We start from the raw sequence: 17,135 nt of genomic DNA, 5'->3' as shown, positions 1-17,135 counted from the left end.
AAGACTTCCAACAGCTGTCGTATTTTCCGAAACCATACGGTCCAACGTAGGGACCCATTCAATATAGAACGTCGTGTTGTGTTTAAACTGTCCATTAAACATTTTTGGGGTGCAGCTCTAAACTGGGCTTTGTTCACTAGACAGCTTACATACCGAGGAAGTTTGCTCAAGAATTGTGGGCCGAACCACAAAAAGGCCAGTAGGCCCAACATGACAATGTTGGGGCCGCAGCTGGTTGGTTTGTTCGGCGTCGGGGAATTGTGCGGAGTACTTGCAAGAGTTGTGCGCTCGCAAGTCACTGGGTCACAACTATTCGGTTTTCGTTCGGCTCCCCAAGAAAAGAAGTCCATTGGCAAAAGCACGTCATAAACGGAGGTGAAATGGAGTTTTGTGTAAACCAAGCATGCTGAAAACTGAAATTGAAAGCCAAGGAAAATGGGATTCATGCGCTCTCGCTCTCCATGATTGAAGCAACACTCTCAACACTCAAAGCCGAAGGCTCTCAGTTCCGATCCACATTTGCATTCTACGATGGACGACGCATATGCCAGATCTATTCCTGAGGTAATCGTCGTTCGTGCCTTGTACGTCTGGACACCGCGGGAGATTAAAAAAGAAAATTTTAGTCTGAAATTGTTTCACCACCTTTGCTCGGCAATATTTCTTCACGCGTTTCGTTCGAGTTGATAGCTTCCTTTTAAAAATCCGGATGCAAGATTTATCCCTTTCCAATTCTCAGATGTGCTGCTCCGGTGCTTCTGAGATGGAATCACTTTTTACATACTTTCGGGCATCCACATGGCAGGACTCTTATCAAGTCGCACAAATTAAAACAAGGGACAACCGACATTGATCTCGTATAAATTTGTTCTCTCAGAAAGTTGGCTACCGACTTTCTGTGAATTTCATTTCCACGCTTCACAAAATACACAGGACAGACCCAGCATAACTTGCCCAAAGCGTTCTCAATCTGCGTCTATGATTCAACTAATAGTGTGCTCATTAGAACTGAAATCGTTAAAACTCACTACCTGCACAATTTTTTCCTTAGACAGTATAGTGAATTCTGATACTCTTTTCTTCTTATTTCTTGTTCTTAAATCCTATGTAGGTACTCGATTTCTTTGGAGTGGACCCAACAAAAGGTCTTTCTGATGGTCAGGTACTTGGGTGTATATTTTATATGCTTTTTTCTGGCTTCGATGTAGAAATAAGAGGTCTATACATGTAAGCGCGATTTTACGTTCACCTTCGACAATGAAAACTGTGACGGTCTACATGCTTTCACGCCCAATTTGTTGAGAGTTTTTTTTTTTAAAAATTTTACTTTCATTTTGCAGGTGGCACAGCATGCCAGACTTTATGGTATAAACGGTATGTCTTTTCTAGCAGGGGCATGTACTTGCATCTAATTTTTCCTTTTACTGTTACTCATGTAAAAGTGTAATGGAGAAATGCAGTTTGTCCTGAAACAAATTTACATTTTTTGTATCACTTAATTAGTGACTTTCATTCTTTATGTTGCTGGTATACATGATAGTAATTACTCTCAAAGTAATATCGAGGGAATTCACCTTCTAGCTTTTATTTTCAGTCTTTTATCAATTAAGTTTTCATTTGGTGCCATTTTATTTGCTTCCTGACATTCTCCCCTTTTTCTGTTGCATGTTCCTCCATTTGCTCCACAGTGCTGCCGGAAGAAAGAAGTAAGTATATGGCATCTGATCTTCCTTCTTCAAAATGCTCTTCTTTTCATAATATTTCACGTCTTGGTGTGATCGTTTTGGGCAATTCTTTGACCCTGGCAAGCTTTGTTTTAATCTTCTCAGTCATTTTAGGCAACTAGGTTGCTTCATGTATTAGAATGGAATGGATGGTAGTCATTTGGAGATTGTGCAAAAAGTCCGTTTGTGCATGAGTTGTGCACTTTAAGTTGATCTGTTATTATGGCCAAAAAGTTCCATCTGTTATATCATTGCTAATTGAGGTCTTACGGTTTTAGCTCAATTATTTTTATGTTTATGCCAACCCTTACTGTGATCTAGATTTAGCGTAATGAGCTGATTCTTATGAAATCTCTATGCAGGGGCTCCTTTTTGGAAATTGGTCTTGAAACAATTTGATGATTTGCTTGTGAAGATATTAATAGCAGCTGCACTTATCTCTTTCATTCTGGCTTTAATCAATGGAGAAACGGGCTTAATGGCATTTCTGGAGCCTTCTGTAAGATATATATATGCCCTTCCTAGCTTTGTTTGTTGTTTGAATAGGGAAAATTTTTCATGAAATCACTAGTTCAGATTGCTGAGTGAAGACAATTGATGATTAAGACTAAAATTTGGATATTAGAGATTTAATTGGTGAATTTCAATTGTGAACTAGGGATTCTGATGTAGCCGCTGTACATGTGCAGACCTATAAGAGAAAATCAAGGGGGCAACCGAGCTTAGAAAAGAAATACCAAGCGGGTTAGGATTAATATCCAAAGGGTCCCGAAATCAAGGATTAGATCACAATGTTTGTAGGGTGGCTTAGATGCAGTATAGACACTGGAGTCACCTTTTGCTTGCCTTATTATTCTGTTGTTGTCTTGGTTAGCACTCAAGACATGTTTTGAAAGTCAGATAGAAGTGAGGAGAGTGCTGGTCTCTCGAACACCATTGAGGGACCTGTTCTGTTGCTGTTTAGTTCTTATTATTGTAATCGTGTTCAGTATTAGGGAGTAGGATTTTGGCCAGAATCAATGACTTCCTTTTTGTAACACTGATTCGGTTGTTTTGCTTTAATATCAAAACCTCAGTATTTCCCTAAATTTGTCATTCCTTGCATTTATTTTCTGTTAAGGAATTTATCATAGAGCAGAGTTCTATCAGATTCTATCCAGTTTAGATAGGGTTTCCTGTCCTAGCTTATTGTTTGGTTGTTTCCTAATTCTTGTTGAATGCATGTGCTTGAGGGTTACTATATCATGTGTTATATTGGAACTATATTTTTTTTTTAATTCTTTTTCATCAAGCAGTACACATTCAGTGTTGAATTACCTTATTGAAGTTGAGCTTTTACCATTGCAACTTGCTAGTGGAAGTAGTACAAAATTACAAATTGATGGAGGTGGTTCGACTAGTAACTTGGAGGATTTGATAACTCAAGAAGGTGGACAAAATTTGATGTTTTAGCATAGGATTTGCAATGGCAATGTGAAGAAAGCTCTCAGGAAAATAAAAAATGGTAGAGTTATAGGACTTGATAATATCCTTATTGTAGTGCGGAAATGTTTAGGCTAAGAAGGGGTGTTGTGGCTAATGAAGCTATTTAATGAGATTTTATGATCCAAGAATATACCTGAAGAATGGAGAAGAAGCACTTTAATTCCTGTTTACAAGAATAAAGGGCATATTAAGAATTGTGCAAATTGTAGAGATTAAACTTATGAGTCATACCATTTGATTCATATTGAGAAGGACTACAACATAAGAGATATATTTACTAAGGGGATTAATGAAAAGGTATTGGAGGAAAGGAAGAGACTTATATATGGTTTTCATTAATTTGAAAAAAAAGTTATGATCGTGTGCCAAGAGAACTACTTTTGAAAGCCTTGGAAAAGAAAGGTGTCCATGTTGCATGGATCAAAACTAAAGAAGATATGTATAAGGGAGTAGCAATTGGTGTAAGAACATTTAGTGGTGAGACAAACAACTTTCTTATATGGATTGGCCTATATTAGGGATCATTCTTGAGCCCTCATTTGATCTATTTTTGGATGTTCTAGTTAAGCATGACAAAGAAGTCCCCAATGGGTAACAACTAGTGTAGAAACATTTAGTGGTGGGATAAATAACTTTCCTATAAGGGTTGACCTACATTGGGAACCATCCTTGAGCCCTTATTTGACCTGGTTTGAGATGTTCTAAATAAGCATATACACAAGTCCCCAAATGCATTTTTTTTGCTGATGATATAATTCTCATTGTGGAGTCAAGGGAAGAGATTAACTCTAAATTTGAGTTATGGAGAAAGACCTTGGAGTTGAAGGGTTTCTGCTTGAATAAGAGTAAAGCAAAATATATGCATTGCAACTTTGATAAGAGATCGATTAGTAGTAATTTGGAGGTTAGATTGGGATATCATATCATATCACAAGTGACCAAGTTTAGATATTTGTGAGCAATTATTCAAAATGATAGTGGAATTGATGAGGATGTTTCACATAAAACACAAGTTAGGCAGTTCAAATGAAGAAAGGCTACATGAATTATTTATGATTGGAAAGTACGTAATAAACTTAAAGAGAAGTTTTATTGATCTGCTATAAGATTGGGTATGTTATATGGTAGTGAATGTTGGGCTTTAAATGGATGACAAGAACATAAAGTTGGACTGACAGAGATGAGGATGCTAAAATTGATGTGTGGGTGTACAAGAAAAGATAAGATTTGTAATTATTGTATACGAGAAAGAATTGGTGTAGCATCTATTTAGGAGAAAATGGTATAAAATCCTTTAAGGTGATTTGGATATGTACAAAAAGTCATGGGAGATACTAGTAAAGAGGGTGAAAATAGTCTTGAATCCTATTAAGAGTGGTAGAAGAAGAGTTAGGAGAACAATCAATGAAATTATTGAAAAGATCTTTTGGTTGACAATATATCCAAAGATTTGATTGTTGATAGAGTATAATGATGCCATGCTATCCATATTGTTGACCGTACTTAGTGGGTTAAGGCTTCTTGTTGTTGTTAGTTAGTTAGTAAATGTGCTAAATGTTTCTGTATGAATCTGTCAGTTTTGCCTTTTCTGTCAGGTTTATCAAATGTGTAATCTTCTTGTCTTAATTTCAAATTATGTACAGGTTATTCTAATGATATTGGCTGCAAATGCAGCAGTTGGGGTGATTACAGAAACAAATGCTGAAAAGGCTCTTGAGGTAAATTTCAAATAACAATTCTGAGCTTGCATCATTCTTCTGGACAATATTTTACTTCACATTTTTTGGACAATTTTTTCCCTACCCTAAATTAACTCATTTGGATTTCAAATTATTTATATTTTTCAATTTTCAATCTTAGTTTTTAATGAATTCACTACTTGTACTTGCTTTCAACAACATTTGCCTGATGAAAATGCCCTTCTGGAAAGTTTAAATTTTGAGACTTTTTCTATTTTGGGAATGCTTTATATTGGTCAGTTGAAGTTTACCTCAGATTGATACTTTTTTTTTTCTCTGTATATTTTAGGAGCTACGGGCCTATCAAGCTGATGTTGCAACTGTACTTCGAAATGGTAATGGGAACCATTTATAGTAATACGTGCGAGGCTCTATTAACTATTGATTTGATGAGCTTTTTGGATTTTAACACGTCTGATTCAATGAGTGTGGTTATTTCCTTGCTGTATCAGCAGATTACAATCTTGGAGTTCCTTTTATCAGATTTTTTGTCACGCACTTTGGTTATAGTTTGTTGTGTAGTTCTCTGCTTTGTCTTTGTCGCATAATGGAATATTCTCAACTTTCTACTGTTTTGTTCCTCATTTTGAAGGGTTCAAGGGATTACAATTAAGAAGAAATATGAGATGAAATCATTTTGTATGATTGGTCTGATTTAGTAAATATTCCTCCTGGAGCCTAACTAACTGCTGTTAGGAATTGTATACTTTTTCCTCTCTAAGCATGTGGTTTATATTTCCTGCTTGACTTGTGTCTATTCTTTAGCTTTGTGCTGACAAGTCCTCAAAATATTTGAACTCATTTTTTGTTGATGCCGCATCTTTTTAGACTGTTGTCCATATTCTGAGCATAAGTCCTAGCGCTTGTCATGGAAGAAAGGAAAAAAGAAAGAAAAGGGAAAAACAGTAGTTAATTTGGGTGTCAATTTTTGCTCCATCCATGTTCTTAGTGTGCTGAATTTTCTTTACATGAGTTCTTTCATCTGCCATGGCGAAATTATGAAAATCTTAAATGAATTGCTTAAAACACATCATATTTATGTTTGAGATTGTTTGGATTTTAAAGCAGGATCTATCTTCTGCAGGTTGTTTTTCCATACTTCCAGCAACTGAAATTGTTCCTGGCGATATTGTGGAAGTTTCTGGTAAGCTGATTATGTAATGCCTACAGATCAACTGAATTATTTAAATTTTAAATATTATCCTGTAGGAATGAAAGTCACTATCCGTGTTTTGTCTGTGTATTGAAAAGTTGGGTGCAAAATTCCTGCTGATATGAGGATGATTGAGATGCTGAGTAATGAAGTACGTGTTGATCAGGCTATTCTTACAGGTACACCTGCTGCACATGTCTTACACTAAATACAACAAGAAAAGCTTTATCTTACTATGTGAGGTCAGCTATATGGATTGCTCCACTCCATTGTGTTCTATCAACAGCTAATCCTTAGAATAGAAATTTTAAATGGCTCCTATGTCAAGCATTTTCACCATAAATGAACAATGGTTTTACAATTTAATGTTTGCTTGTTTGGAAGCTAAATGTAGGCATAGTGCAGCTGTAAGGGAAGCAAGCAAGGGAAAAAAACAGAAAAAACTTTCTCTGCATGCATCCTAAGGAGGGATGTGTTCTGTCCATGGCTCTAGAACAGTGCAGTTCCCTCCAGTTTTATTTTATATTATAGATTTATTGATAGATTTATCTTGATAGGATTGGTGTTCATTTATTTTCAAAATTTATATTTTAAAAGCATCAATGCACCCACTCATTTCTTTTCAGTTTACTCTTTGAACAGCTTTAGTTAGGCACATGGAGTGAAGTGGTCCTTTTATTTTATCAGAGTCTTCACGCTCTAGCTGTCAAAAGTTTGATCATTACCGCCCACATACTTAATATTGAAATCGAGGCACAAAGGCATGGTGGCCTTGGGCATTTTTCCATGCTTTTAAGTAAAATGCCTATATGTATAAGTATTTTTTGGCCATTGTGTATCTTTGTATATTATGTGCATACTTGTGCATGTTGTGGAGAATACAAATGCATATGTTACAAATAATTAGTGCTGGTATCATGGGGTTCAAAATCTAGGGTAATTGAGGGCTGGTTTGGGAATTTATTACAATAAACAAGATCTGGAAAAGGAAATATATTTCCAGATCTGACATGGTTAAGAGCTGACTAAATCCCCTCATTATTACCTTGATTTCAGCAATGATTTTGTGTTATATTTCCTCCCTCTAATTTTGTATTCTTTCCTTTTATTCTCTTCTAGTCGTTGGGCATTTAATTCCCTCAATCATTGTATTTTGTTTGCCCTTTTCATTTTCTGGAGCATGCCTACATGCCTAACTTTTCTCTGGCTAGCCTATTTATTTTAAGTTTGTTTCTCTTAACCTTGTATCATACGATTTCACTCAACTTCAATAAAATAATTCCTTGTAATTTTGAATTAGTCGTGTCTAAATTAAGTTTTTGATTTTAGCATTTTATTTATGATTTGAATTACAGCCAGTTATGTTCTATATCCTATGTTTGGAAGAGTTTACAAGAAAAGTACAATAAAATGGATGGCATGGAATGGTTTATAATCCCCACCCAAACATTACCCTAATTGAACAAACCTTTCTAATGTGCTTGTGGGAAATCTTTTAATATTAGATTATGGAGGTATATTTGTATTTTTTTTAGCATAATGCTGGTCATTCTATCCTTGACCCTTCTAATTTGCAGGGTCACTGAAATTAGGTTTTTTGAGAAGGAAGGGTCTTGGATGCTATCTCTTGCTTTTCAATTAAATCCTGACCGAGGCATGCTCACTGATTTAATGATTTTCTTTTTATCGATATGATGATAGGTGAGAGCAACTCTGTGGAAAAAGAGCTTGAAACTACCACAGCAACAAATGCTGTATATCAAGACAAAACAAACATATTGTTCTCGGTGAGAATGATGAATCCTTTGTTAAAACATGTTACTGCCTTGGAATCTGGTTAAAAAAAAAAGATAAAAGTGATTTGGAAATTTTCTTTTACAATCAGGTTTTTACTACGAATCCTATAGGTAATAATGCACAATCAGTGTCACTGCTGAAGTATTTATCTGATACAATTCCTTTGTACACAAAAAAGATTCTGGTTGGCACTTGGTACTATTTATTAACAGATTTTATAGCAATACTTTGGCTTTTCTGTTAACAATTCAAGTGTTAGTTCTATTAATTGTGAAAATTGATTGTCATGAGATGAAGATAGGTTTCACTGAAGTGGTCCAACTTAGTTTTTAGTATGCATAGGCAAATTTTTTTGGTAAATGTATATATAGGCAATTTGATCCTGAATGAGGTTTGTTGGGTCAACTGATGATTTCAGTTTCTTCAGTTCTCCTTCATTTCCGATTTCAGTTTTTCATTGTTACTGAATTATTTAAGTTTCTTTAGGATTAACAGCTTTTGCTGCGAATTATTTCTTATTTTTGTAAAAACCTCTTATGTTATTGCGTTATATTTTACATGTATAAACCTTTTCTGATCTATCTATTGTGAATTTTATATTCTTCTATTCTTATTTATTTTAAGCTGCTAACCAGTGGCAGTCTCTAGCATCCACAATGACCATTTTTACTGGTGCTTCTTATGTTCCGATACATTTCTACCATGGATATTTGAATTAACCAAGTTACAACAACAATAACAACAACAAGTTTTATCCCACTAGGTGAAGTTAGCTGTATGGATTATATAACACCATTGTATTTTATCATTTATTAAGCTTTTAAAACTATTGTTAATCAAGATGTCTCGATCAACAACTTTCAAAAGTGTTCTCTTTGGCTTTTCCCTGCCCCTCTTGATAGGGCTCAAAGTTATCTATTTCACTTTTTTCACTAGTGCCTCCTATAATCTTCTTTGTACATGTTCAAACCACCTCAGACAATTTTCTACTATTTTCCTTCAATAAGTGTGATGCTCACTTTTATCCATATGTGCTCATTTTGAGTTTTGTCTTTATGTGTATGTCCGCATATTCATTTCAACATTTTCATTTCTGCTATTCCAACTTTATGTTCTTGCTGTCTTGTTATAGCCTAATATTCACTACCATATAATATTGTTGGTCTTATAGCAGTTCGATAAAACTTTCCTTTAAGTTTATTAGGTACCTTATGATTGTAAATAATTCCTTTAGTCTTTCTCCAATTAAACCACTCAGCATGTATCTTATGTGCAATATCTCTATTAATTTCCCTATTATGTTAAATAATCGCTCTCAAATATTTAAACTTTTTCATTTGAGGTATAATTCGATCACCCAATTTTACTTTTAAATTATCACTCACTGACCTCTTATTAAAATTATAATGTTGATATTCTGTCTTACTCCTATTCAGCTGAAAACCTTTTGACTACAATGTCCTCCTCTATAACTTAAGTTTACAATTAATCTCTTTGCTTGTTTCCACAATAAGAAATATAGCATCCACGAAAAGCATATATTTAGGGATTTTCTTTTGAATTTATTCAGTCAAAACGTCAAGACTAGGTCAAACAAATAAGGATTCAAAGATGATCTCTGATGCAGTCTTATCTTTATAGGAAAGTCTTTTGTTTTGCCGCTAGACGTTTTTATACCAATTGTTGCTTCCTCATACATGTCTTGTATTGTTCGAATATAGGCAACTTGGACACCTTTGTTTCCCAATGCTTTCCAAAGTATTTTTGTCGATACATGATCATAAGCTTTTTCAAAATGAATGAAAGCTATATGTAAATCTTTACCTTTGCATTGATATTTTTTCATTAATTTCCCTTAATAGATAAATTGCTTCTGTAGTCGCCCAACTTGGCATAAAGCCAAACTGATTTTCAAAAATATCAGTTTCCAATCTCAACCTATGCTTAATCACTTTTTCCCACAATTTCAATGTGTGACAAATAAAGTTTAATCCCTCTGTAGTTAGCACAAGTTTGAATATCTCCTTTCTTTTTGTAAATAGGAATTAAGTTGCTTTTCCTCCAATCATCAAGCATTCTCTTGGACTGTAAGATCTTATTAAATAACTTAATTAACCATCGCACCTCTTCTTCACCCAAACATTTTCACACTTCGATAGGGATACAATGAGATCTATTGACTCTACCATTTGTCATTATTTTTAAAGCTTCTTTTACCTCCCAATTATGTATTTTTTTATATAATGACAAATTTTGTTCTCCTTCAAGAGTACTAAATCCTCCAAGATTGATGAACCCTTGCCATCATTGAAAATTTATAAAAGTAGGTCTCCCATTTGTCTTTAATATCATTATATGTGACCAAAACATTTCCCTCTTCATCCTTTATATATCTTGTTCAAAATTTCTTAATTTTCTTTCCTTTCTCTTACAATCTTATAAATTTTTTGCTCTCCATCCTTTATTTCAAGACCATTATAAAACTCTGCAAATGCTTTAGAACGAGTTTCACTCACCGCCTTCTTAGCTTCTCTTTTAGCCATGCGATACCTTTCCTAATTTTCATCATTATTACACAAATGGATGACTTTAAAACACTCCTTTTTATGCTTGATTTTTTCTTGTACACTATCATTCGACCACGAAGACTCCTTGTGGAATTTTCAGAGAGGAAAAATTGTATTATATCATTCATTTTCTATTGTACAAATTGGTCCTATATGTGCAAATTAAGATAGATAAAAACTGATAAATACTAATAAAGCCAAATTAGTGATCCTAATAAATGCTAATTAGTTACAATAATGACATAATATTCCCACGCTCCTCCTCAAGTTGGATCATAGATGCTAATCATGTCTAACTTGCTTATACAACTCTCAAATGTAGGTTTAGGTAGTCCCTTCATTAGCAAATTTGTAGCTTGTAACTTTGTAGGTAGGTATGTCAGACGTACAATGCCTCCTTTTACTTTCTTTTTGATAAAATGTCTATCCACTTTAACATGTTTAGATCTCTCATGCTGTACAGGATTCAATGTCATGCTTATAGTAGCCTTGTTATCACAATATAATTTCATTGATGGATCAATTTTGACTTGTATTTCTTTTATGACCCTTCTTATCCATGGTTCTTTTGTAATTCCTTGAGCTAATGCTCTCAATTCTGATTCAGCACTGCTTCTGGATACAACTCTTTGCTTTTGACTTTTTCAGGTCATTAAGTTTCCCTACACAAACAAGCAATAGCTAGAGGTGAATCTCCTGTCTCCATAGGTCCCCCCCAGTCTGCATCTGTGTAAATCTCAATTGTCCTTTGATCATGCTTCTTGAATAACAATCCCTTACCAGGTGTACCTTTAAGGTATCCGAGAATCCCATATATAACTTCTAGGTCTCTCTTCCTTGGATCACACATGTATTGACTCACTACACTGACTGCAAAAGCAATATCTGGCCTCATATGAGATTGATAAATCAGCTTCCCAACTAGTCTCTGATATCTGTCTTTATCAATGGTTTCTTCTTTCTCCTTGTCTTCTTTTTCTTCAACTTTATTATCAGAGTTGTCTTCTCCTTCTGACTCCTCAATGCCACTTTTCTTAGGCGGCTTCTTCTTTTTCGAGACCACAATAGGAGTTTCCTTAGGTTTTCCAACCTAACATGCCAATTTCCCTGAGAAGATCAAGTATATATTTCCTTTGAGATACATATATGCCTTGTTTTGACCTAACAACTTCCATCCCGAGAAAATATTTCAAGTTTTCAAGATCCTTAACTTCAAATTCCTTACCACAGATGGTTTTTATCCTCGCTATTTTGTCAACATGATCTCCTGTAAGGATTATATCATCAACATACACAATGAGGATGCACTTCTTAGCTCCCTCAACCTTAACAAACGTCATATAATCTGACAATCCTTGCTTGTAGCCTTATAACTTCAGGACCTTTGAGAATCTGTCAAACCATGCCCTAGGTGATTGTTTCAAGCCATACAATGATTTTTTTCAGTTGGCATACTTTGTCATTTCTGCCTCTATCAAACCCAGGAGGTAAAGTCATGTAGACTTCTTCCTTTAATTCTCCATTTAGAAAAGCATTTTTGATATCTAGTTGATGAAGATGCTATTCAAGGTTGGCTGCCATTGACAATATAATTCTAATAGTATTCAATTTTGCCACTAGCGTAAATATCTCTTTGTAGTCTATGTCGTAAGTTTGGGTGAGCTACTAACTGTGCTTTCAACTTGTCAAGTGTGCTATTAGCTTTATACTTTGGGGTAAAGACCCACTTGCAACTAACCAATTTCTTACCTCTAAGTCTTTTAACAATCTCCCATGTTACATATTTCTCTAGAGCTCTTATTTCCTCCATAACTGCATTTCTCCATTTTGGTATTTCCAATACCTCTTGGATGTTGTTGGGAATAACAACTTTTTTCAAATTAGTGATGAAGGCTTAGTAACTAGGAGAGAAAGCCTTGTAGGATATATGCTTCTGAATCGGATGCAAAGTACAAGACTGAGGTTGTTTCCGAAGGGCAATAGGTAGATCAAGATAAGTAGATTCACTTCTTTGTTCTGAGTCATCTGGCTCACTAGATGGATCAATCTTTGGTACGTCAGCTTTAGGGACTACCTTTGGTTCTGACTTTCTTGGTGCCTCAGGTACAAGTTGCTCACTATCTTTTATTTTCTTCTTTTGAGTGTAAACTAACAACTCCCCCTTTTGTGGTCTTTCCACATCTTCCTCTATTTTCTTGTTTTCCTCCAACTTTGGCATAAGAGAAGAGGTTGGTGAAGGCGGGATGTTGGACAAAGGTAAGGGTGATGGTTCTGGTAAAGGAGATAAGGACTCAAGAAGTACATATTCAGTGTTAGATTTTGGTTCCCAAATTTGAGATTCACCTATATTCTCCGCTTGAATTGAGGAATTGGAATAAAAAGGAGTTTCTTCATGGAAAGTAACATTGAGGCTTACAAGGATGCGTTTAGAAACAAGATCAAAACATTTATATCCTCTTTGAGTAGGAGAATAGCCAAGGAAGATATACTTGATAGCTCGAGGTTCAAGTTTACTGCTTTGGTGGATATGAACAAAAGTCGTGCACCCAAACACATGAAGCGGAAGTTTCAATGTGGGATGTAGGAAAAATACTCTACAATTTTTGGAGGGGGTTTCCAAGGCTAATATTTGACTAGGCATTCGGTTGATGAGATAGTTTACGGTTAAAATGGCACCCCCCAATAAAACTTTGGCATATTGTAAGTGAACATGAGTGCTCTTGCAACTTCAAGGATATGTCTATTTTTTCTTTCTGCAATCCCATTTTGTTAGGTTGCATGGGCACACGTATTGGTATGGACAATACCATGCATCTGGAGAAAATTACTCAAAGATTGGTTGAAGTATTCAGTACCATTGTCAGTGTGTAAAACTCGAATGCTAGTATTGAACTGGTTTTTGATTATGGTGAAAAAACTCATGAATGTGGATGCAACCTCAGATTTGTTTTTCAAAAGGTAAACCCAACAAACATGAGTATGGTCATCAATAAAAGAGAGGAACCATTTTGTTTGAGTACGGTTTGAAATGCGTGATGGTCCCCACAAATCACTGTGAATGGTTGTGAAAGATTTGGTATTTGTGTATTTGGCTCTAGGAAAGGAAGTTCGATGGTGTTTGGCAATTTTACACACCTCATATTGGATTTCACTATGATTCAAGGTCAGGCATAAGGTTGGAAACAATCGCTGAAGGTAATAAAAATTAGGATGACCCATTCTCTTTTGCCATAACATAAAATCATGAACTTTAGAGGTAGATGCAGAATTACCAACAATAGGTGGGTTATCCACTCGAGTGATGACTTCTAAATAGTAGAGCCCCTCGTATTTTTGGGCATTGTCGATTGTCACACCAGATGATAGATCCTGGAAAACACAATGTGACAGGAGAAATTTAGCAAAACAATTTGAGTGCCTGGTCAATTGACTGATTGAAAGTAAATTACAGTCAAGTTTTGGCACGTGGAGGACAGATTCCGAAATAATAGAATCTGATAGATGGATACTCCCTTTTCCTGCCATCGGTGCTAAGGAGCTGTCTGCAATTTTCACTTTAACATTTCCAACACATGGGGTGTAAGTGGTGAATAATTGATGACAATTTGTCATATAATCAGATGCCTCGAAATCCACAATCCAGACCACTGCACTTTGACTCGTCTTTAAAGCTTGAGGGAAAGACCCTCTTTTTGCCACTAATGCCATGGGTGCAGATCTGGAATTATGCACAACACTGCATAAAAGTAGCCAAAACACCACTCCTAGCACTTCAAATGAGGGAAAGGCTTTCTGGTAGACTGAAATCAGAAGCCACAACCTAATATAACTCCGAACCTAGCAAAACAGGGCACTAATAACACCATACGACCTAATATGGTTCAAAAATGACGTACCCAACACTAAATTGTGCTAGATCTGGCCGGAGAGTGCGTCGTTGCTGTCTGAGAAGGTCGCATCTTGAACAGAGCTTCCACGCGCTGTCGGAAGCTTGCTGACATAGTGAGCAGAGGTGGCGCGTGTGGACCACACGCGCTGCCGTTCGTTGTCGCCGTCTTGGGTTTCGCCGTTCAGAGCCTCTTGAGTACGTCTAGGGTGGCGGTGAGATTCACAACTCACTCCACCATTGTCCACACAAACGCCCTCACCTACTGTTCAGAAAGTCTCATTCTAGCCATTCCAGAACTAATCTAATTTGAATTTTTGAGCCTAATGCTCTGATACCATAGGGAATTTTCAAAGAGGAAAAATTGCATTATGTCATTCATTTTCTAATGTACAAACTGGTCCTATATATATATCAAGAGAGATAAAAACTAATAAATACTAATAAAGCCTAATTAATGATCCTAATAAATGCTAATTATTTACAATAATGACATAATATTCTCACACTCCTTATCTCTCGGACCAAAACTTTTTAATTCTTCCAAAACTTGTCTTATAATCTTCCTTACTTTTCTAGCTATATCCTCTCACAAGATGTTAGCACTTCTCCAAGACTCCCAAATTCCTTTAGCCAAAAGATTCCGCTTGAAAATTTCTCACTTTTCACCTTTTAATTGCCACCACCTAATCCTTGAAGTTATCACTTGTTGACACTTTTGGTTTTTACTTATAATATACACATCAATTACAAGGATTTTATTAATAATGTGGGTCTTGAATTCTTCTTTCACTTGCCAATTAGATTTCTGCAGAACGAAACCTATTTTTTCTTTGTAAGATTTTATTATCATAAAGGTTTAATTTTTACTTTCAGGGAACAGTTGTGGTTGCTGGTAGGGCAAGAGCAATTGTGGTGGGAGTTGGTCATAACACTGCCATGGGCAGCATACGTGATTCAATGTTGCAAACAGAAGATGTAAGGATTGTGTTTTGCACACTAAATGCTTTGATTGTGAGGCTATATCTTTATGCCTTTGTCTCAGCTGCTTATGGATGTTTTTCAATTTGTGATCCGTGAACTGGCAGCCTTTTGACTTTGCTTATGATATCCAGAATGAAATCTGGATTTTGTCACTTCTACCAATCAAAGAAAGGAAAAGTCAGGTCTTGCATGTGACGGACAATCAATCATATATAATGGTCTAACATTATCAAGTTTAGTTTTGCTGCCTCTTGGTAATATACATTGTCTTATTGGTATTGGTGCTTGCCTTCTGTTAAATAGGGGTTGTCTCTTGCTGTAGATAGAGTATCAGGTGATCTTAGGTGGATGTATGATTTGGGCATACTTGTGGTAGAGTTCTCTAGGGTGCAAAAGACCTGATTAATGAGGTGGAGATTTAATAATTGTGAAAGATGGATCTTTTTGTGTAAAGCTTGCAGTCATAAGTAGTTATCGGTGTGGTTGAGCTATTCATGCAGCTGAGAAGGGATGATATTTAGTTGGTCAAAATTCTCTTAGGTCTTATTCTTGCACATTTCTACCCTTCCAGGATATGTAGATTAGAAAAACTAACCTGGACTTTCAAACTTGCATCTCGGTGCTAATGCATCTATATTCTACTTTTGGTTGCAGGAGGTGACACCATTGAAGAAGAAGCTGGATGAGTTTGGTACCTTTTTGGCCAAGGTGATTGCTAGTTGTATGCATTACATTTTAGTGTTCATTGTACGTTTGGACATTAATATGCAAGTGTTATCTCGCATTTTTTATTCATTTTATAATTTATAATACTTGATCAGATAAATTACACTAACATTATTGCATTTCCATATTAGCTGCCTAGCAAATTCAGCTGTTGTTATGGTTCCTTTTGAATACTGGGTCTGCATTTTATTGTCTGTCAAGATGCCATTTTTGGTTTCCTCACCTACAGCTGACTTAAATAATTATAACTGATCCTTTTTCAAGCTGTAATATGGTGCTTCAAATGATAAAATATATTGGAGAATTTGAGAAGCATTTGTGTGACAAAACTCTGAATTGCTTACCTTTCAAGTTCACTGTCTCCCAATTTTGGAGATTGATATGGTGCTTCCTAAATTTCTGTGTATTAGGTTATTGCAGGGATTTGCATATTGGTGTGGGTTGTAAATATCGGACACTTTCGTGACCCTTCTCATGGGGGTTTCTTGCAGGGTGCTATTCATTATTTTAAGGTTTGTTATCCTACGTGAGGATTTTTTCCTCGTTTAGAAAATTTTTGCAGTTTCATTGTTCAGTAATATTTTTGCCATGATTTCTACTTGCTCTGGTATCCTGTTCTTTGTCTTTCCCTAGCAGCATGGTTGACTTTTTAATCGTTCTGATGGTAGTTTTTTACTCAACATGAAATGTTTCATTAACTTGTTCTATTCATTTTCTTGCCAGATTGCTGTGCTCTGGCAGTTGCGGCAATTCCAGAAGGGCTCCCTGCTGTTGTTACAACGTGAGTCTAAACTTATTCTTCATTCTCTTTCTCTGCACGGTAATGTTTTATGAGGTGGTTGTATTTTCAGTATATATGAAGATATTTTGGCATGCGTGTTCATGTTGAATATAGATTTTTTCCTCCTAGAAGTTGAAACAAATTGTCTTAAGATTCTTCCATCTGGTCATGCCTCTGATGCATTAATTTCTTTTTCAGTGTGTAGGAGTTCCCATAAAACACAATATACAATCTTAAAGCTATAGCCTATTACCATTTACTTATGATATAATTAGGGTAGAACAACTCTGTAT

At 35.6% G+C, this 17,135-nt stretch overlaps 1 protein-coding gene across 1 annotated transcript in view; it reads left to right on the top strand.

Moving 5' to 3' along the window:
• The first annotated feature begins 320 nt into the window (after positions 1–320).
• The window catches only part of LOC129302981 (calcium-transporting ATPase 3, endoplasmic reticulum-type), a 28,813-nt gene continuing 11,998 nt past the window's right edge, over positions 321–17,135 (top strand). The window contains exons 1-14 of the mRNA XM_054941943.1: positions 321–564; positions 1,112–1,162; positions 1,341–1,374; positions 1,689–1,706; positions 2,087–2,223; positions 4,853–4,927; positions 5,238–5,283; positions 6,033–6,092; positions 6,200–6,280; positions 7,803–7,888; positions 15,228–15,329; positions 15,990–16,043; positions 16,472–16,577; positions 16,785–16,842. Coding sequence (XP_054797918.1) covers positions 532–564; positions 1,112–1,162; positions 1,341–1,374; positions 1,689–1,706; positions 2,087–2,223; positions 4,853–4,927; positions 5,238–5,283; positions 6,033–6,092; positions 6,200–6,280; positions 7,803–7,888; positions 15,228–15,329; positions 15,990–16,043; positions 16,472–16,577; positions 16,785–16,842 — 941 coding nt within the window. The 5' untranslated portion in view covers positions 321–531. The remainder of the gene's footprint in view (positions 565–1,111; positions 1,163–1,340; positions 1,375–1,688; positions 1,707–2,086; positions 2,224–4,852; positions 4,928–5,237; positions 5,284–6,032; positions 6,093–6,199; positions 6,281–7,802; positions 7,889–15,227; positions 15,330–15,989; positions 16,044–16,471; positions 16,578–16,784; positions 16,843–17,135) is intronic.

This window comes from Prosopis cineraria, unplaced genomic scaffold (genome assembly GCF_029017545.1).
Source record: "Prosopis cineraria cultivar Desert tree isolate PC_DT_omini unplaced genomic scaffold, ASM2901754v1 PC2, whole genome shotgun sequence".
NCBI lineage: Eukaryota > Viridiplantae > Streptophyta > Magnoliopsida > Fabales > Fabaceae > Prosopis > Prosopis cineraria.
The sequence above is the reverse complement of the archived record's forward strand: the minus strand, read 5'-3'. Positions and strand labels throughout refer to the sequence as shown.